General features: G+C 34.6%; 2 protein-coding genes across 6 annotated transcripts in view; one reads left to right on the plus strand and one right to left on the minus strand.

The window, feature by feature from the left end:
• B4GALT4 (beta-1,4-galactosyltransferase 4) overlaps positions 1-5,082 on the plus strand; it is a 43,252-nt gene extending 38,170 nt beyond the window's left edge. For all 4 annotated transcript variants that reach the window (XM_081951446.1, XM_081951444.1, XM_081951443.1 and 1 more), the window contains 2 exons: positions 3,940-4,044; positions 4,295-5,082. In XM_081951446.1, the coding sequence (XP_081807572.1) occupies positions 3,940-4,044; positions 4,295-4,436 (247 nt within the window). In that variant the 3' untranslated portion in view covers positions 4,437-5,082. The remainder of the gene's footprint in view (positions 1-3,939; positions 4,045-4,294) is intronic.
• A 132-nt stretch (positions 5,083-5,214) lies between these two features.
• On the minus strand, positions 5,215-18,252 carry LOC309391225 (beta-1,4-galactosyltransferase 3-like). Of its 2 annotated transcripts, none has more exons than XM_081951441.1 (7): positions 18,039-18,252; positions 15,999-16,482; positions 14,232-14,467; positions 11,475-11,665; positions 10,436-10,558; positions 7,832-7,936; positions 5,215-6,353 (listed from the first exon to the last, which is right to left on the minus strand). In XM_081951441.1, the coding sequence occupies exons 2-7, from the start codon at positions 16,243-16,245 to the stop codon at positions 6,185-6,187; spliced, it is 1,071 nt and encodes a 356-aa protein (XP_081807567.1). In that variant the 5' UTR covers positions 16,246-16,482; positions 18,039-18,252; the 3' UTR covers positions 5,215-6,184. The 2 variants fall into 2 exon arrangements, with proteins under 2 accessions (XP_081807567.1, XP_081807568.1); XM_081951442.1 differs by lacking the exon at positions 18,039-18,252 and adding an exon at positions 17,883-18,030.
• Positions 18,253-20,992: the final 2,740 nt, after the last annotated feature.

Below are 20,992 nucleotides of genomic sequence, written 5' to 3' on the forward strand. Positions count from 1 at the left end.
AAAACTGGAAGTCCACTCCACTAACTAGGATTGGCTGCACTTATATGAGATGGTTTTCTTAAGACTGCTTGACAGAACCACAAACAAGCTTCTTGTTACTTGTTTTTTTTAACCACCCCTCTGTATTTGGATTATTTCAGGTTTCTTCTTCCATGAAGCAGCATGAAAGTAATGCTGCCCTCTTAGTGCAAGGTGGGAATAATTCAGCAACAGATAAACAATAATTGAACCTTTCAAATTTGTGCCAATGTATGGGAACCTATGATGCAACTGTAGGTTGATGTCTTAGGCTTGTTCTAGTACCTCTCTGCACATAACCATAATTGCCACTAGCAGAACAATACAATGTATTGTATTGCAATGTATCTGCTTTGGGGTTCAACAATATTGTTAAGAGAGGAAGCTTCAAACCAACTTAAAAAAACACTTTGAAGGCTGTCTCTGGCTTTTTGTGCATGTGCTTCTGATGAGCATGGACTATTCATGGGGAGACAACAAGAGTCAGACTTCAGAATAGTTGTGCAAGGCTTCTGACTCTTTGGTGGTCCAACCATAAGGAACTCATAGACCTAGATTAAAAAACAAAGGAATATAGAGTTCCAGTAAAATGAATAACAATTATAAAATCCTTCTCAGGATCACATCAGAAACATCTGATGTGTTTTTCTGATTTTGTTGGTTCTGCCTGTTGGGAAATGTAGCATTTGGAATTGGTTCATTCTGTTTGTCTTTCTTTCTAAAGGTCAACAAAGCTGGGATTTGCAAGAAGATAAATACTTAGCATTCAGAGGAACAGATAGTGCAGGCCTCATTTTTAAAAGGGAGAATGCTAAAAAGTGCTGTTAGAATCCAGAATGCAATATACATAATGTTTTTCATTCTCTAAATTGTAATACCAGCCTCTCCTAATCTGGTGCCTTGCAGTGTTTTGAAATTATATCTTCCAAAATTGTCTCATCTACGTATATAATACTTGTCTGGCAAACATGGGACTAGATAAGGGCATTTCCATCACCTTCCTTTAATCAATCTATTCCCAGTTAATTTACAAATGATCAGTATTGCTGAAATTAATCCAAAGTCTTGGCCATGTAGCTCAGTGTATAGTCAAGTTTGAAACATCCTCCACAGAGAGTTATCCAATCTGTTTGACAGTGTCAGTGACAAGAAGCAAACCATCTCCCTATGGAGATGGTTCTGTTCTCAAACATCTAGTCTCTGCTATATTTTTTCTTTACAATCAGTGGCAGTCTTCCTTCCTGCATTCTCTCTCCCGTAGCCAGGAATAGTTAAGGACAAGAGCATGAAGTTCATACAGGTAGTCCTTGACTTAAGACCAAAATTGGGACCAAGATTTTCGTTGCTAAACAAAGTTGTGTTAAGCAAATACTAAACAAGGTTGTATTAAGCAAAACATACATAATTTTCCTTCCTCCTCTTGTTTTCCCCATAATAACAACATGCGAAGTAAGTTGGGCAGAGAGAAAGTGCTTGGCCCAAAGTCACCAAACCAGTTTTCATGCCTAGAGTGGGATTAGAACTGTAAACCATCTCCTCATTTCTAGGCCAGCACTTAAACCACTATACCACACTGGCTCTCTGTCATTGTAATTAAACAGTTACAAGGGAAGAAAAGAACTATAAAACAGAGGCTATAATCCTCAACTCTTGTAGATGTCACATGATGAATCCTATGGTTAAATGATATCAAAAGCCCCTGTGAAACCTAATAGGGTCACAAAGACCCTATTCAGGTCATCCACAACAGCAATCAATGCAGTAATATATGATGATATATTCATTTGCTTCTTTCAAGGACCTTTGCAACTGAGCCCCAACTACAGACTTTTCACCATCCCTTATGGTCATAGTGTAGGCTTCAACGTAGACCTTTGCTTATGATTGGTTCAATTCCTTGGTGTGCCCCCCCCCCCCCCCATTGCTTTAGGCAGGTAAAGATGGTTGGCGGGTAAATCACACTAGTATGGCAACAAGTCTCAGTCACTTGTGATAAGCTAAGAAAACATAATGCCTGCCCAGATTTCAGGACTTATTGGCCATGTTAAGATAAAATGTGCAGGAACAATTTGATTAATTAATTATGTATATATGAAATCTATGTTGCTTTTCCTCCAGGTCTAGCACCTGAAGGTGGCATACATAGCATTCCTGCCTTCAGTTCTTACAATAGCTTTGCAGAATGAAATGGACTGAGAGGTAGAACAGGGCTTGGCTATCGTGGTTAAAAATGGACTTGAACCTGAGTTTCCTATGTTCTAGCCCAGTACCTATTCCATCACACCACAATGTAATATGAATTATTCTGCTCACTATTGGCAGTATTACATATATTACGCATGGTTGCTACTTCTAGGAAAAAGCGGTTTCAAAGGCAAATTTAAAAGAGAGAAAAATAACATGTACGTGAACAATTTTCCCTGCTCTGTTTTCCATTCTTTGCAGGCCTCTTCTTTCATTTTGTTAAGAATAAAAACTCCTCTGGAATCCTGAAAAACAGAAAATCAGCTGCAGAGTGAAGTGCAGGAACAAATTAATAGGCAGTTTTCTCTATATCACATCCCACTCAAGCTATTTCACTTTAGAAGCAGCAGCAATTGGAGAATTAAGATTAGGAAAGGCAGTTCTGAAATAGATCAAAAACTCATCTAGTTCAGGAATTTATTTCCAAGTTGACCAGTAAGTATATAAATAGTTGCATTATCCTACTTATATATCCCGGTGATTGGTACAAAGAACCTGATTAGTAGTTGTGATCAATAGCCTTACCCTCTATCATTTTAATGTTAAAACTCTGCTCTAATTGCCATCCCTATCAATGTATTCCACAGATTACAAATTCTTTATCTACCATCACAAATTTCCCATAATTCAGATTCATTGAACATTGGTTGGGGCGCACTGAGGAACAAAACTTTGATCTTATCCACCTCTTCATCAGCATGAATTTGTTGTATATAATTCAGTTGTGCAAATTTGGCATTTGACTCAGAAGAGGTATTTTGCAGCACAAATGCATCGTCTACAACTCATTAAAGCGGTTGTATATTTCCAAGATCACTTGGCTGCTGTGAACGCTTTCCCAAAGCAGCATGATTCTGGAAAAAGGCATATTATTTTAATGAATTACAGCTAGATGCAGGGCTTGTATCCCTGGGTATTGCGATACACCAGAGGTGGGTTCCTAGCGGTTTGGTCGAGTAGGTAGTAACTCAGCCAGACACCCCCCAAACTGGTTCTATGCTTGGGGCCACCATCTTGACTTTCTGTTCTGCACATGTGCAGAACAATCTTCATTGAAAAAATGTAATTTGTTTTTCCTTTTCTAATGTGCGCATGCACAGACCTTTTTAGGTACAACACACATGCACACATTTTTTGCACGCCGAACCAGTAGTAATGCCAGCAGGAACCAACCCCTGTGATACACCTCTTCTAAATTAAATATGTATTAGTCTTAACATGCAATTGCAGCTTATACTAAGATTGTCCTTCCCTAAAGCAAAATTTTGTTATTTTCATCCATTAATCCAGAAAAGGGCCATAGGATTTTTCTACCTTCAGCATAGGACTTTTGGAGACGAGGAAGTGGGTTTCATGAAAATTGTGCTATTTCCACTTTTCAGTGGCAGTTTATGTAGCGCTCATTCTGTGCTTGCTGCATTCTCATTCATATAGCATTAGTTAGATTTAAGATTTTACTTTGTAAAATGTGCAATTTGAGAAAGAGCCTGTATTCTAGAGGTTCTCTTTTCAGGACTGGAATGTTGAGTTCATGTTCATGGTTGCTTTCATGTGTGCTTTCCTAGTCGTTATCAGCAAGCAAAATGGCTAGGAAGCTCTCCATCATATTCTCTAATCCACCATATTTGCACTTCACAACTTGTCATTACTCACAAATTGTCACATTTTTGTTTTCAGGGTTGAAATGCAGAAAATGAAGATAATCCGACCTTCCCCCAGTATAGCCAAGTATACTATGATCTTTCATACTAGAGACCAAGGCAATGAGGCAAATGGCCAAAGGTGAGTTAAGAAAACTGTATCTATGAAGCAAATTCCACTGAAGACTATAATTGGTGATAGGAAAAATTAGGCTGTGGATTGTGTTCTTGATAGACACAGTATGTTTGGGAGATTTGTATATCTGAGAATGGATGGATTGAAAACAAAATTGCTTATTACACAGCCTCAAGAGGTGCATTTTAACATATGACTTAATATATGACCTGTTTTTTCTCTTTCTCTCCTACCTCCAACATTAAAATATCTTCAGAATGAATCTCTTGCGTCAGGTGTCTCGAGTATGGAAGACCGATGGGCTAAATTCATGCTCCTATAAACTGCTTTCAAAAGAATACAATCTTTTATATACAAATATTACAGTGGATTTTGGAAGGCAAACTAAGTTTTCATAACCATTTCTTATGGCTAATAAATTTTATTCAAATGGACCAAAAGAAAGTACTGACTTGAGTAACAGCAGTGAAATATTTCATTTTCTGTTGGTGGATACTCAACAAGTTCTTTACACATGGAAAGTTTTTAACACTGATAGATTTGTTAGTTACTTCCTTTTGAGCTATAAGACAACGTTGAAATTAAAGAGTTTCTTTGGATAAAAGTAATCCTTTATAAAGAGTTCTACTGAACATTTTTTTTGAAATGAAGAGAAAAGAACAATTCAACTTAATTTTTCAATGAAGCAAGACTTTTTTTTCAGTCCAACTTTTTAAAATATCATTTTTTCAGTTGAAGAACTGCTCATCATATTCTAAACGGGGTGGTACATAATTTCTTTTTCTTAAACAAGGAAAAAATAAAATTTTGAATAAAGTTTAACATCTGTTGATCTTCAGTTTTCATATTTATCCGAATATCTGTCAGTTTAAGAATGTAAAAATTTACTACTAAAAGAAATTGATTACTCTGTGCTTTTCATTTTTCAAAGGATAACAGCCAAATATATTTGCATAGAGTACATAAGTAGATAAATCGATATTAAAATGATAGCATACACCTTTACAAGGTTAGAGTGCAGAATGGTCTTAAAATGCAGAGATATTGGCTGGGAGACAATTAATGCAACTAATGAATATAAAATATTAGTACTAAACATACAAACGGTCCTATGGTTAAATGCAAAATATTTTCTTAAAAATGAGCAGAAAAATAAATTGTGTTCCAGCTACCAAAGTCAAATTATTTTTTATTGTCAAGGTGGCTACTAGCAAATCACATAAATTTGAAAGGCAAACAATCCTTATTTTCTCAACTGATTTACAAATGGACAGAGGGAAATAGATTCAACATTGGTGCTTTGAACAAACAGCAATCTTGCTTAAATATTTATAGATTTCCTATTCTGCCTTTCTATAGGATGGCTGCTATGATGATTCAGTGAGCATATATGAGATATAATACAAGGTAAATCTCCATATCCATTAATTCCATATTTTTAATATGGTAAATACATAAACAGCTGCTCTCTCTAATCAGTTTGTCTACACAAATATATCAAACTTTTTAAAATAATGAGACTCCAATGAAATGTGTTTAAAACAGCACATAATCAGTTCATTCACATACTTACATGTTTATTAATACTTTTGTTGTTTATTGAAATTCACTAAGATATTTTTAAAATAACACCCTGAATATAATTTAAAAAATACTTTCTTAAAATATGGGTATAGAAAACTGAATTTTCTAATAAAAAACCTTTCAAAAGGAGACCCATAAGTCAATTCCAAATTCATATATTTCCTGAAAAATTGGTAACAAGTAACATTAACGTAACTTTAAAAAAAAAATTGCTATGCAGAAGACTTGTGCAAATTAGAAAAAAGCACAGGATTCAGTAGACATTTTGCAATTATTTATAGACCAATTTGTTGCTGGTACTTGACAATTCCTGTAGTAGAACTATAGCTTCTAGGGCCTGACAGTTTACTGCAGAACAAGATAGGATAATTTCTATGTTGCTGATGTCAATGAAGCAAAACCAATCTACCTCAGATATGGTTTCTTTAGCACCCTGTATTAGGCGCCTGCTTAATTTGGTCAAATGCATGCAAAAACAATGTTCTCTTTCCCCTTCTTGCATTCCTGGTGAGTTTAGCTTGTAAAAAGCTCTAGGATTTAAAAGCTTCAGATGATGCCAAAGTCAAGTGTTATTCCTTGTTCTTTGATTTGGAGGTGGTAATGCTGGCGTGGCTCCAATATCTACCACAATGTGTGTATAAAGATGTTTTTTCTTCTTTTCTAAGAGTTTGAAGACAAGGGAATTTGTTCCATCATCTTTCCATGTTTGGGAAGTATGCAATTTAGCAGGCCTAGGGAAAGGAAGATTCCAGTTTAGAAAAGCTAGGAATATTTTACATATAGAAATGCAAATCAAACAATATTTCATTACTAACTTTTTAGAAAGGAAAAAGGAAATTGTTTCTCGTATTACAAAATAAGCATAGGCAAATGGAAACTTGTTTCTAATATATTGTTAGGAAGAACCTTCATAAGAGGAAAAATTAATATTATTAAGGATATACTGTATATCAGAGGTTCTTCATGAATGGAACATCCATTATGCAAATATATAGTCAGAGTTTAAGAAGTAATCTAGATGAGACCCCAATCATATATATTCATTTGGGCTAATTAAAAAAAAGTGAATTATAGCCAGAGAACCTGATTTTGGTGAAAAACATTTGTCCTGACTGAGATCTCATTAATGCAACTTGAACTGGGATTGCACTCCATGTTCTAATTTATCATGCAAAACCCCGGACAATGGAAGAAGTGGGAAAAGGAGGGATAGAGCCAGCCTTCTCTGATTCTAACTAACTAGATGTAGCAAATGTTTATTTTCAACCCATGTGATTGGTGTTCTGTTGCTTTTGCCTTTAAGAGAATGTTTACTTTTGAACATTGGAAACCATTTTTTGAAATATATAGATAGAATTATAGATATCTCTCCCTCACTTCCGTTAAAAGCAGTTTATCATGTACAAGATGGAGGGGAGTTTCTAGGTAGATGATACAATTACTAACCACACTGCACTTCTGTTTGGCAGTTCCAATAAAGCCGCAATTCACACTCCAGAATTTATATTACAGGTACTATACCTAAATGTATTTGCTCTGGTTGGCTGATATTTAGTTAAAATATTTAGCCCTGCCAATGACTACAAACATTCCTTTTTTAAAAAATCATTTTTTAAAAGGAGCCTAGGTGGCCTTTCTTACATAGAAATAAATTATATTACTACTTTAATTAGATTTTAAATTTTATGAAAATGTCAACAATAAGTTAACAATTATTGAATGTAACATTAAAATTAATCACTTTAATTAATCACCAAAGGTCCTTTGGAAGAACAATATTTCCACCTTCAGAAAGGCCAACAGTCACTGTTGTGTGAGAAGGCAAGCTATTCAAAGTTACGACAGTGCTGAAAAAATAACTTAGCAATGGAGTTTCTGGTCCCAATTGTCACAAAAAAAGGACTACCTGTAGTGATTAGTCTCTTAAACCGTACTGACAAATTTACTGGTAACCAGAGTAGCATTGATGCAGTATCTACATTGATCTATTACATCAATGCTGCAAGAACTGCTTTGGTTACTCACAACTAACCACATCATTTCTGCCACTGCATTCTGGATCAACTGCATAAGATGGTTTGACTTCAATTTAAATTGATATATGATAGGAATTTGATCTGCAGTGTTATGCATGAACAATACTTCACATAAGGGAGAGAAAATTATTATTGAATTTGAGTGGGAAAGAAAAATAAATAAATGTGATCACCTTTTTAGATTCAGCAAAGGGCTAGCTGTTTGTTCATAACCCATCATTTTGTAACGTCCAACATGAAGAGGAACCTGAATTATTTTCATTCCTGCTATATGGATCCTTTTTGAAATAAAACATGGTAGGAAAATTACTTCCTCAATAAGAAAACTGGCAAATGTACAATTGAAAAAGTTACGGCAACTACCTTTTAGACAGTAAATAATGCTTCTCCCTTTTCTGGCAAAAATAAATTAATAGCTTTAAATATTCCTTACAGCGCTGACCACTTTTTAAAAAAGTCTTTTGAGAAGACGACTAAAGAAGTGCTGACCACTTTTTGTTAGTCTTTTGAGAAGCCTCCCCCCGCCCTTGCAACTGGGTTTCATGTGGATTTATGAAGTGGTTGGTGATATTGTCTGTATGAGTATATGTGGACAATTGAAAGCATGCTATTAATTTTCTCTAAGGGAAATATTGCAACAGTGACTGCAAAACTAAGACTAGTTCTTAAGTGTGTCTGATAAGGTGGTTGGCAAAGTAGTATGAGAAGTGCAGCACCAGGAAGGAAATACACAGATGAGAATCTTGCTCTTCAGCAAGTCACATATTCATATGAAAGAAAGAAAGCTTATTGTATGTTATTTTAGAAATAAAATGAACAGATTGAATTATGGGTGGTTTTTCATAAGTACAGAATTAAAGTTTGGTTGCAAAATGAATGAATGATACAAGAAAAGTATGTATAAATATAAATGTGATGCTAATATATAGCTCAACATTGAGCAGAAAGTTAGAAACTATGTACAATGACGTTTTGGTCATTTAATGCATTTATGGAAAAATCTATCTAGAACATTTACAGTGGTGGAGATGGAAGCATAGATATAGTTTTGTTTACAGATGATGCCATAAGCCAAAAAACCAAATTATATGAAGTAAATGTCAGGTTGTAAAAAAGAATACTGATATGAAAATTAATGTTTTGAAGACAAAGATCAGTTGAAAATGGAGTTACACATAATGGGTGAAAAACTGCTTGTAACATCCGATTTCTCATATAGTTTGGTACAACATTTATTAAAGATGGGGAAAAAATGGTCTTACAATGCAAGAGTTTATCACCAATACTTTGACTGAATTCCAGTATGTATGAATTCTTACTTTCTGTGATGTTGTACAATTTGCCTTCAAGCTTGACTACCCCTGTTTAGATGAAGGAAAAGGGTGAAAAGAACTGCAATTAAAAAATACAGAAGTCCCATGAACGGAACTCAAAATGCAGTTCTTGGAGTAAAAAGTCATTCAATGTATGACAGGAAAAATATTCAGTTATGTGTTTTAGCAGAAAAAAAGGACACCCTTGCAGACTAATAACATGTATGTGTTCCTCAAACTGTTCCTTAGTACTTGCTATGTTTCTGCCTTAACTTAAATATGATTTTTTAAAAATAATATTTTTAAGACTTAACCTCTAGTATAGGCTGTATTTCTAACATTGACTTTGGGCCCTATATAGATACCACAAAGATTATTGATGGCAGCCCAAAGCTTTGTCTTATGTATGTGTGGTATTGTAATTGCTATAAGAGATGCAATTAGTAATTTTGTTAGGTTTCCTATATCCTGATAAGAATGTTTTAATTTCAGGTATGTGACTGTATTAAAATCACACACAGCAAAGAAGTTCCAGCATTTGCATGATTTAAAATGGTCCAAGGACTTAAGTATTTATTACAGTAATAAAGTAAAAACAACAACAATTAAGTTAAACATTTTATATATTGGACAGTAGCCATCTTAATAATTCCAGATGTATTGATGCTAACAAAATCATCAGATGGGATCTTAAATTAGACTTAAGAATTTGAGTTAAGTGCTTCCATCACTAAAACAGATTATTGTATCAGGAGCCTATAGAAGTAAAGCAGCACAGTACCTTTTAATTTAGCATATGGACTGTGATAAAATCACAAAATTCTTAGGTTTTGGTACTGAAGCTATTTTTTAAAAAATGTATAATGTACACATGGATAAGCTTACCAATGAAATATCAGCATGTCTTATTGGTTGATTAAAAAACAAAGAGATACCCAAGTTTTGAAATAGAAATTAGTGTTTTAACAGCAAAAGCTGTTAAAAATATTCTGGTAATTTCCTAGTAAACTAGAATTAATTTTGACACGATTCCAATTGAACAGCTATTTACTATAGCTGACTGATACAGAATTAGGAAGATAGCAACAGCACTTAGACTTATATACTACTTCACAGTGCTTTACAGCCCTCTGTAAGCAGTTTCAAGAGAACTTGAAATGCCAAGACAAGCAAGGCAATAATAAGTGATGATATTCATATCCATTTCAACCTTTAGAAATGATGTTTATAATATGTTGTCCGTACAAAAATATGATGGCCTTAGCTTCATTTTTCTTCAAACAATTTGAGGAAGAGTTATAAAATGGCATTATTTGATTGGAGAATACTTTTTACATATATAATATTCACTAACAATAGCTGATGAAAAAATGATGCCTTTGTTGCTTCTTTAATACCCACAATATGTATCTTGCTTAAAACTTTAATGCTTGAACATACTTTAACATTTCAGTAAATAAATACCTTTCTGCAATGTCATCATCTTCATCAAGACGCTCCCAGTATGTGTTTGGAAACCCATTTATCTTCATGTAGTGGTCTGGGGTCAAAGCAGTAACACCACCAAAAACAGACGAATATGGCAGGCTGCACAGAAAAATAAACTTAATGTGTGTGATTTATAAGTAAAGACACATGGATTCATCATACAAGCAAATACATGTGGGTACTTTTTCTTTACTCCAGCCCTTTCATACCTGTACAATATATTGCATTAATTAGAATTCTATTGTTGATGCTTTTTGTTATACTAACCTAGGAATGAACATAGGAAAATCAATGTGCTTTAACAGTTAAAATTCTGGACTGGGACCAGAAAGGCACATTTTAAATTCTTAACAGGTGACTTTAGGTCAATTATCACTTTAAGGCAGATATATTTTACAAGCTGTTGTAGTTAAGGTAATATAACAGAAGAGACCTATGACCTAGAGAAAAGGCAGATACGCAATAATTAAATTGTGAAATAATTATTATAGAAACTTCAAGTCTTCAATAAACTTAAAAGCAAATTCTATATATAATTCTGAAATAAATATAAATCCTTTTAGATATATAGGGTTGATGTTTAAATAATTATATTTAGTATTAGAGTTTAAAACACAACTAGGAAAATATTTCAGCATCTGAATTTACCCATATTGCAAATTATAAAGTGACTCTGATTTCTGAAAATCATTGTAAAGTCAAATAAAGTAAGCTCACACAGTAACTTTTTAAAAATAAGATACTTATGCGCTGCCACACAAGTATAATTCCTAAATGTTTAAAATGTTATTTAAAAAATATATATATAAATTCAATCCAAATGAAAACAGATCTCCTGAACAGAACATGAAAAGGTTCTGGAATTAATTTTTAAAAAGTGAAAGTGCATATAAATCTAAATGTTTATTCATTATAAATTATTCAAATAATGAATTAGTAAATATATTCAATAAAGCACATTTGTTTAGATTATTTTATTTCATAAGATATTTACTGTCATATTCTTAGACATTACCGGTAATATAACTTGTCAATAGCAGTGGATAAGTGTTTGGGATAATATTTATCACAGACATAAAGATTATAGTCATTTTCTGGAATAAGATCCATATTATGTAGAAGCAGACAGTCCCAATCATTCTCTTTCATGGCCTCATGGACTCCAACATTAAGGAGCTTTGCTCTGTTAAATGGACCAGTTCCAGCCTGGAAAGAAAACATGCTACTCAATCAAGCAACATAACAACACTGAAATCTGACAGCAATGCCTCTTCATAATATCTGTATTGTATTCATTTTGCAAAAAGCTTCTGATGTGATTGGATGAGTTGTGTTGGCATTGGATGATCAGTGATAGTGAAAATTGGATAACTTGTTAGTCCTATATTCATAAAAAAATAAAATTAATAGTTTATCTGTGATTAACATACAATCTAAATACTGGGAAAAGAGCTAGGAAGGAGAGACAAAGTAGTCTAAGGTAGCAAAAAATAAAAATCAGGACTAGCAGTTTTCTGATTAGATTTCAACAAAGTGCATAAGCTTAATGAGCTTCAGCACCATTTATTAAAAGCACTCAAATGCAAGATAAAGGGGCTGAACAGCGAGCAGATAAAATAGAATAGGAAGGAAAATATGTAATGCAAGTTCACAAAAACAGCAAAGGACATATAATTTGAAACAGGAGAAAAACCATTCAACACTCAGACAAGATTCTTAGTATCATCATGACGTCTGTGTGTGTGTGTGTGTGTGTGAATTCCAGTTTTGGGGGAGGACTTGATAGGGGGATAAAATGCCAAATTTAGTCTAAACATCTAACTAACTATGCAATGAACTATAATAAAAAGAATGTATTAGGTTTGTATGCTGCCTGACTTTCAATAACTCTCGGAAGCTCCAACAATCAGAATCAGAAATTACAAAAAAACATTAAAAATAAAGCACAATTGAGTCCATCACTGAAATCATTGATAAAAGCCAGGTCTTTGTGACTCTTTTAAATAACAGAAGAATAGGGTCCATTTGGTTCTCGCATCTCGTATTGCACTAAAGCTATGCATGAAAATTGCATGAGAGTCCACTGTAATATATAGAATCATGTTTCATTTAATATCTCTAAAATACATGTTTGATTTTCAATTAGATGCTCCCCCAAATGCTCTAAAATTAAATAGTAAAACTAACAACTTTCAAATGAGCTTTGCTCTTCAGTACTCTATTCATATTAACAGAAAATATAAATGGAACATCAATACAATGATTTGGATAAGGCTGTAATCATAGTTTCTCCCAGACTTCTTCCCATGTACGGCTTCTCAGAATCTACAGGTGAAACTCAAAAAATTAGAATATCGTGCAAAAGTTCATTTATTTCAGTAATTCAACTTAAAAAGTGAAACTCATATATGAGATAAGACTCATTACATGCAAAGCAAGATAGTTCAAGCCGTGATTTATCATAATTATGATGATTATGGCGTACAGCTTATGAAAACCCCAAATCCATCATCTCAGAAAATTAGAATATTACATGCAGTCAATAAAACAAGGATTGTACATAGAACAATATAGGACCTCTGAAAAGTATAAGCATGCATATGTACTCAGTACTTGGTTTGAGCCCCTTTTGCAGCAATTACTGCCTCAATGCGGCAGTAATATTCTAATTTTTCAAGTTCCACCTGTATATACTATTAAAACCAGTGTCTATAACAGTGATAGCGAACCTATGGTACACGTGCCACAGGTGGCACGCGTAGCCATTTGTCAGCTGAGTTCACCCTTTTTTAAAGCCATTTTTCGCCCTCCCCAGGCTCAGGAGGCTTTATAGGAGCCTGGGGACGGTGAAAAGAGCCTCCCCTGCCCCCCCTGGAGACCCTCCGGAGGCTTCATGAGCTTCCCTGATGCCTTCGGAGCGCTCAAAACGACCCTCAGAGCAAACAGGAAGTCACTTCCGGTTTGCTTGGAGGATCGTTTTGAGCCCTCCGAAGGCTTCAGGAACTGTCCAGAGGCTTCCCTGCGCCTCCGGAGGGCATCCGGTGGAGCAGGGGAGGCTGTTTTTGCCCTCTCCAGGCTCCTATAAAGCCTCTGGAGCCTGGGGAGGGCGAAAAAAGCATGTAAAAATGGGGAGGGTCATGCCTGTAGTGCGCGCATGTGGACAGAGGGGTCGCGCATAGCATTATGGATGCGGCACGCTCGCATACAACCCCCCTGCGCTCCCCCCCACTTATAGCATGCGAGCCAAAAAAGGTTCACCATCGCTGGTCTATAACCTTTAACTGAAATGATACACCGTAAGCAAAACTGTTTCAACCAAATGGATACCTTAAATGGGCTACCTTACAGGAACCATGAATCACATAAAATTAAAATTTGGAAAATTTTATAAAATATCATAAAAAATATTTTGACATAATACAAAATGTCACAAAATGTTTCCTATGGTCAGCTCCTAAAGTTTGACTGTACTATATATTCAATATAGGTTACTTTCAAGGCAGATGTTTCTTTGAATATCACCCTGAATTTTAAAGAAATTTTCAAGACATGCCCAGCTACCATTGAAGGCTTAAGGAATATGGTTCGGAAATAGCTCTGAAATGATGACCCAAGGGTTCATGGATTTGTCCAGTTTCCAAATCATAGTGGCTCAGAATATGAAGGCCTATCCAGACTTGCTAAGACAGTCAATAGAACTTATGTAACTATTCCCAGTATAATCAGATACCATCTGTGCTCAACTAGAGACTTGCTTGATAGTTTGCCTTACCTGATGAATCAAGTAGATACAATAGCTAAGCTGTTGACGTTGGAGAAAGGGATGAAGGTAATAGAGAAATTGGTGCAACTTCTTTTCACAGGTTCTGCATGGTACAATTATAGCAGTTTTGTAGTGGGCTAGACAATGAGGTGGGCTGTAACAGCCACCCAATTGGACATATGGATTTTTGTGGATAATTGTTCTTTCACTATGTAGTGTATCAAAGGTGATGGTTAAGAGTCCCACTGCATAAAATATGGATTGACAAAGGAGAAAAAGAAAATTATGAAAAAATTCAGCATGTCTGAAAAAGATGATTTTTACCATTTTTTCCCCTCTAGAAGTAGTTCTAAATGTACTCTCATGGAAAATCCTGGCTATGCTTGAATATTTCATTAAATAATGTTTTAGCTTTACAATGAGGAGCCCATATGAACTTCGGATCTCAACTCTCCTATCCTTCAGCATAGCACTTAAAATTTCTTTATGTATGAGTTACTCATGTAAGTCATTTTCAAAGCCTCAATTTGTCTTCTTTGGGTCAATTATACAAATTTGTTTATGTTAGAACATTATGCCAAGCAGCAGTTAATATAAAAGGAAAGGCTTTCTGAAGCCTATCTTATAGTCATATTGGAAAAGGTGATAAAAAAGAAATGAAAACCGTTATTATTTTAAATATTAAACCATGTCCCATTGATTTTTTTCTGTATGAAAATCTGTATAAATACTCATTAAAAAGTTAATAAACACCCTTCTTGCAAAAATATTTGCATTTTTTAGTTCTATCATATTTAATCTAGGTATATATATTTTTCCATGGTAAGTAAAATCACATAATGCATATAAATTACAAAGAATACAATTTCCAACTAAACCATTCAGATCAAGTCAGATATTACATGCCTTGTATTTGGATTGAAAATTCATAATGGCATTGCAATATATAATTTTAGTGCAAAACTAATAGTTTTAAAACAGGAGTAAAATTCAGCAAACAAGAGTTTGCTGGCACATTTTGATTGCTGATCAAAATGAGTTGAGCAAGCTTTTTGAAATCGAGTGGAGGATATAGTTCCCTTGCCTTTCTACCTTATTTTACCATACTGTTATCTATGCTTTGTATTTAAATAAAATGCCAGACTATAAACACTATGGACACAACTATTGAAATAAAAAAAGGTTTATAGAAATATTCATCTAAATCTATTCCTAATGCATTAGTGCAAGTAAAACAATGTATAATTGAGTACACAAATAATTTGTACCACAATAAAAAGAGTTGTACTTACTGTTTTGCCAGAGATGGGGAAAAGAAAGCAACTTTGATTACCATTTTACTACATTATGTTATGTTTTAATCTTATTACTATTTTGGGATGTCTGTAAACAGGATCAGGAGCAGACATGATTGGAATGAAAATAGTGAAATGAATTTGTTGTCATTTTACAAAACTACTCTGTATTATTTTGACCCACCTTGTAGCAAACAGCAACAGCAGCTATTAATGCATACAGTAGTAGTAGCAGCCATGTTCGCAACAATTCGAGACCTCCAGAAAATGAATAGGGGAAATCCATACCAATTATTGTCTGGTAAGTCTTGGGATCTTGTGTAACATGGTGCACTTCTAATCACCATTGATAGACAAGAGTTGTCACAAAAGAACAAAAATAACCATGTATAGCTTTCAAATGCTAGTCAAATCATACTAACACAGATCAGCTTATTAGACCAAAAAAAATTAACCTGTATTGTGCGTATTTCATACATACCAAGTATGCTTGATTGCGATGTACAAGTCTGCATAGTGGTCTTTTGAGGAGCAGGAGTAAATAAACTAAGATTTATATAGACATCCTCTGATTTTGAATAGTCCAATGACTTATGCATTTCTAAATGACCCTGAAATAAAACTGAATTGCTGCCTCGGTAAAGTATCAAGACGAATATAACTTGAAAGATTACTAAGAGAAGCAGAAAGCAAGAATTTTCTGCTCGAGAAAAATTCATTTTCTTCATAAAAAATTTACTTCTTTAGTTTGTCAGAACTTTCCAGTGTTTTAACTTTGCAGCTACTAAAGCTAAAGTAGCTAAAGTTTCAGTAAATGACTCTTTGAGGTAACTGAGTATGGAAATTGTCATTTTTCGGAAGTATTCTAGATTCTCAGCATGATTTCTTGAAAGTCACAGGACGTTCTAGATCAAATGCTTTATATTTTAACCATCTTTGGTGAATCAATTCTTCCATTATCCAATCTGCAATTATAAGGGAAAAGCAGTAAAAATTAATTAATAATATAGAGCTTAAATACAATTAACCCTTCTAATTATATATTGGATTTATATACCAATTATATACCAAATAATTTATACATTATATACCAATTATATATCAAAATAGTTATGCATGCCTAGTATTGATGCTCAAATATTATAGGAATTCCTATAACTCTTAATATTCAATTACAATTATACAATTCTGAGACATTCCACAAGTTTTTTTTAATATTGTGTGTCTTTTAAAAAGCATTTTTCTTCTCTCCTTTTAATCTACCAACACAATAAACCTCCCTTCCTGATTTAAAATCAACTCATTTTCTGAGTAGATTGGTTAGGAAATGTAGTTTTACATTCAATCTCATTTATATACTTGCATTCTGTTTTTGCTACTCAAGAATATTTCTTCAGTACTTTTTGGACATGCTGTTGTAATTATATTAACTCAAACATACATCTCCAAATCTTGTGGTTTCTCCTTCAGGTTCAAATGTTAATTTGTTGATATAAATTATGAAGATAGACTTAAATCTAGTTTAGTGCTCTTTGCTTTATCTTCCTCATGCATCTGAAAATACATGCTTTTTCCCTAAGGATAAAAAGTTGAACTTAGTATTGGAATCTGCTGCTGGCTACTGGTCTTCTTTTTTCCAGAGAGTTAATTCCAAATGGTCTAATTCTAAAGTTGACAAAATATTAATTTGAAACAGCAGACAGAGACTAACTTCCTATTAATAAGCATGATATATTCACTGCTACATCTGATCCCCATAAAATGTTGTTCAATATAACTAAAAAAGGGATGTACTAAAAAAAAAAGATATACAGATTTTACTATTAGTGGAACATTTGTGTTTATATTCGTTTTTCTAACAGAAATCCTTTCTTCATAACATTTTCCAGTTTCAGTTTTATTATTTGTGGGGGAAGGGGAAATGCGTGAACATTTAATTTTAGGCTGTGCTAAATGTATAACTAAGAGAAAATAATCCGTAATATCGTAAACTGGCAGGCTTGGCTAATGTTAAAGGCACATATGGTGAGGAAACTGAAGCTCTGAGAGGAAACTTTATCCCAGCAAATTTTCTTTTATTCGTCAGGGAAAAGCCACCGTGTGAGAGAAAGAGGAAAACAAACATTTATCAAGATATTTCTATCAATGTTGAGGAAGGCAAAACAAAAAAAAGTTTTAACAATCATCATCGCCAAGCAAAACAATAAACTTCGTTACAATTCTGCTGGTCCAAAGCAGCTGTCAATTTAACACAGAATTCTTCTCCCAAGAATTTTTGGAGGGAGAGTCTGTGCCTTAACTTTCTCAACGCTTGCCGCGGAATTGGGCCTGAGGTAAAAAAATAAAATAAAAAATAAACAACTACTTTCTGCGGTGCTGTTTTCGCCTGCCTGGTGAATTACGCTAACAATTCCACCACTTTCCCTCACGCCGTCGCCGTTCGAGTTCACCTCCTTCCAATCCGAGACGTACCGCCCCGTAAACCCCAACTTCTCCTTCCTCGACCCCAGAACAGACCCACCTCAGAAGCCGCACCGGCGAAGCGCTTCGAAGCGGGGAAGCGAAACCACCTTGCCAGCCCGCCTTCGAAACGCGCACGAGGCACTTCCTAGAAGCGGCGGCCGTGGGCCCACACCCCCTTTTCTTATTATTGTTATTTTTAAATGAAGGAGTATCTAGGACTACATGTACCAAGATGCAACGCAACATCTAGGCCTTTCCCGAGTTAAAGCACGGCATGCTGGGAATCAGACTGGAAGAAGAGAGGGCTTCGCATAAGCGGCTTTCGGGGGAGGTTTGCATTAAGATGTGCGTGACGTAAAGCGGTGATACAAACTGGCTTTCCTTTAGTTTTCTTTTTAAATGACATACACGTTCTCTTTTCGTTCCTTATATGAATAGCACCCTATGTTTTCAAGTTGTTATGGTTCGCATCTCCCGCGAAGTGAAACCAAACAAACCAAGTTATGGCTTACTCTACTTAAAGTAAATGTAAAGTCAAAATGTGCTTTTTAAAAAGCCAATCCCACTGAACATCACTCGCTATAGACTAAGCAGTTTTAAAGTTTATGGGATTGAGAGTTTTCCCCCCAAATGTCATCACTCTGCTTAACTAATTCCCACAACACACTCAATAATTTACTAAGACTGTATTACTATTCTTCTCTTCTTTCCTAGTATCTATCTCTCCCCACTTATGACTATAACCATGTTGCTTGTTTCTTTCAATTTATATTGTTTTTATTTGTTTCCTAGTACAATTTGATAGCTTATTTGTAACCTTGACTATCACTAAGTCCTGTATCTTTTTATTCTTGATGAATGTATTTTATTCTCCTTATGTACACTAAGAGTATCTGCACCAAAGACAAATTCCTTGTGCGTCCAATCACACTTGGGCAATAAAGTATTCTATTCTATTCTATTCTATTCTATTCTATTCCATTCCATTCCATTCCATTCCATTCCATTCCATTCCATTGTACTATAGGGGATGGGAAATGTGAATAGGTCTAGCCATATGAAAGGGATCTAGGAGTCCTATTGGACAACCACTTAAATATGAGCCAGCGGTGTGCTGCAGTTGCCAGAAAAAGCCAATGAAATCCTATGTGCATCAACAGAGGGACAGTATTAAGGTCATATGAAGTACATTTTCTATTGCTTTGGTAAGACCACTCTTTGAATACTGCATCCAGTTCTTGATCACCATGATTTTAAAAAAAAAGCTGTTGAGAAAGAGCGCAGAGAAGAACAACAAAGATGATTAGGGTGCTGGAGGCTAAAATATATGATGAATAGTTGCAGGAATTGGGTATGTCTAGTCTAACGAAGATAATTATTGGAATTGACATGGTAGTAGTCTTCCAATTTGAAAGGCTGTCACAGAAAAAAGCACCTGCAGGCAGGACAAGAAGCAATGGATGGAAACTAATCAAGGAGAGATCCAATCTAGAATTAAGGCGAAATTTCCTGACAGTTCCAACCTCCCTTACAACTGTTATTCTGTATGTCAAAAATGTTACAAAGAATACAATCCTCAAAATATTTTTTCATTATCAGGGAATATACAACTGTATAAATAATTATTATGGGGCTATTTAAGACTTTTAAGAGGCTTGTGACAGCAGAGGATTGATTTTTTAATCTTTTGCATCCTCCCAGATCCTACTTATAAAAGAATCATTTATTTATTTGATTGATTGGTAAGCTGTCCATCGTAAATTCATGGCTCTGGGTGTAAGCAAATAATTCTCTATGCATGAATTTCAGTCTTTTTGAATTAAAAGGTTTTTTTTTAAAAAAATGAAATGTTTTCACTGAAGCATGTGAAGGACATAGTAGCTATTCCACACATCTACTGTGGGGTTTAGAGGAGGAAGAGACGGAAAAGAAACAATATTATTCCAAATTTTATGCACCGAGCAAGAAACTATTTTCCTAGCCAAAAATCTGTCTTTCTCATTTTTATGCATCTGCTTTAGAAACTAAAGTGATGCAGTTTTGTAAAGAAATGGAGCTAAATACAATCTTCAACAGAGCTTGAAATTAAGTTTGTGCACAGTACTGTAAATATCTGAGGAAGGTGACAGCTTCTGTCCCCGAATATAGCCTTCAAATATGTTTTTCCTTTAAATCAAAGTGGAGTTAGGTAAAAGAAGCAATAATAAAAATACTTTACCTATTTAATCAAGTGTACATCAGCTCTGTACACTTGGTTGTCAATGTTAATTGCAAATGGAGACAGAAATGCTGGACTGAAATATATTCTGCAACTTCCCAAACTGTTTCTACTTACTCTGCAAAAAAAAAGATCTCTGTTTTTCTACTTTATTTTCAGGGGACTGACTGGCGAATTTTAAATTTTTGTTCTAGTGGTAAGTTCTTTGAGCTTACTTTATACTTGCAACTAGTAAAGTATGCACCTACTAGCTTTGCTTTCATTACACATCTCTCTGAGTCTTTGCTAGCTGCCCAAAGCTCTCAGGCTAAGAAAGACCAGTGGAGGAATTCACGCACCATATCTTTCACTGGGATTTAATTAAGAAGCCTGGGAGACCACTGGAAACATTATGATACAAACTTTAAACATATCATCATTAGATGCATTACAACTAAGTAGACGAGCCTCATCTTCCAATTTATGAGAATGTGCCTGAAGTTTTCTGTTGAAAGAGGTGCTGAAAGAGAATTCTCTTTGATTGAATTGAATGAAGGCTGATAGATGGTTTCTATCATGGATTTAGGTCATCAGTTCCAAACTCCTGGCAGGAATACAAGTATCCCTGACAGATGCCTGACTAACCTTATGTTGAACATTTCCAATGACAGAGAGACCATCAATGATTAATGGTTCTTCTGTAGTCATTGATAGGAAAGTTTTTCAAATTATATCTCTCTATAATTTAAATTATTATTCTATATTTTGCTCCATGGGAGAATGTAGAGAAAGTCTTGTCTTCTTCTATGTCACAT

The sequence above is a fragment of the Natrix helvetica genome (genome assembly GCF_964273705.1).
Source record: "Natrix helvetica genome assembly, chromosome: 4".
NCBI lineage: Eukaryota > Metazoa > Chordata > Lepidosauria > Squamata > Natricidae > Natrix > Natrix helvetica.

What these genes read in the sequence shown, in the direction of transcription:
- LOC309391225 (XM_081951441.1), bottom strand. Translation starts at nt 16,245, where the DNA reads ATGAAGAAAATGAATTTTTCTCGAGCAGAAAATTCTTGCTTTCTGCTT. An exon ending in GTATCTACTTGATTCATCAG is followed by an intron (nt 11,666 to 14,231) that starts GTAAGGCAAACT and finishes TTTTCTTTCCAG; the next exon opens with GCTGGAACTGGTCCATTTAA. An exon ending in ATTGACAAGTTATATTACCG is followed by an intron (nt 10,559 to 11,474) that starts GTAATGTCTAAG and finishes TTTTCTGTGCAG; the next exon opens with CCTGCCATATTCGTCTGTTT.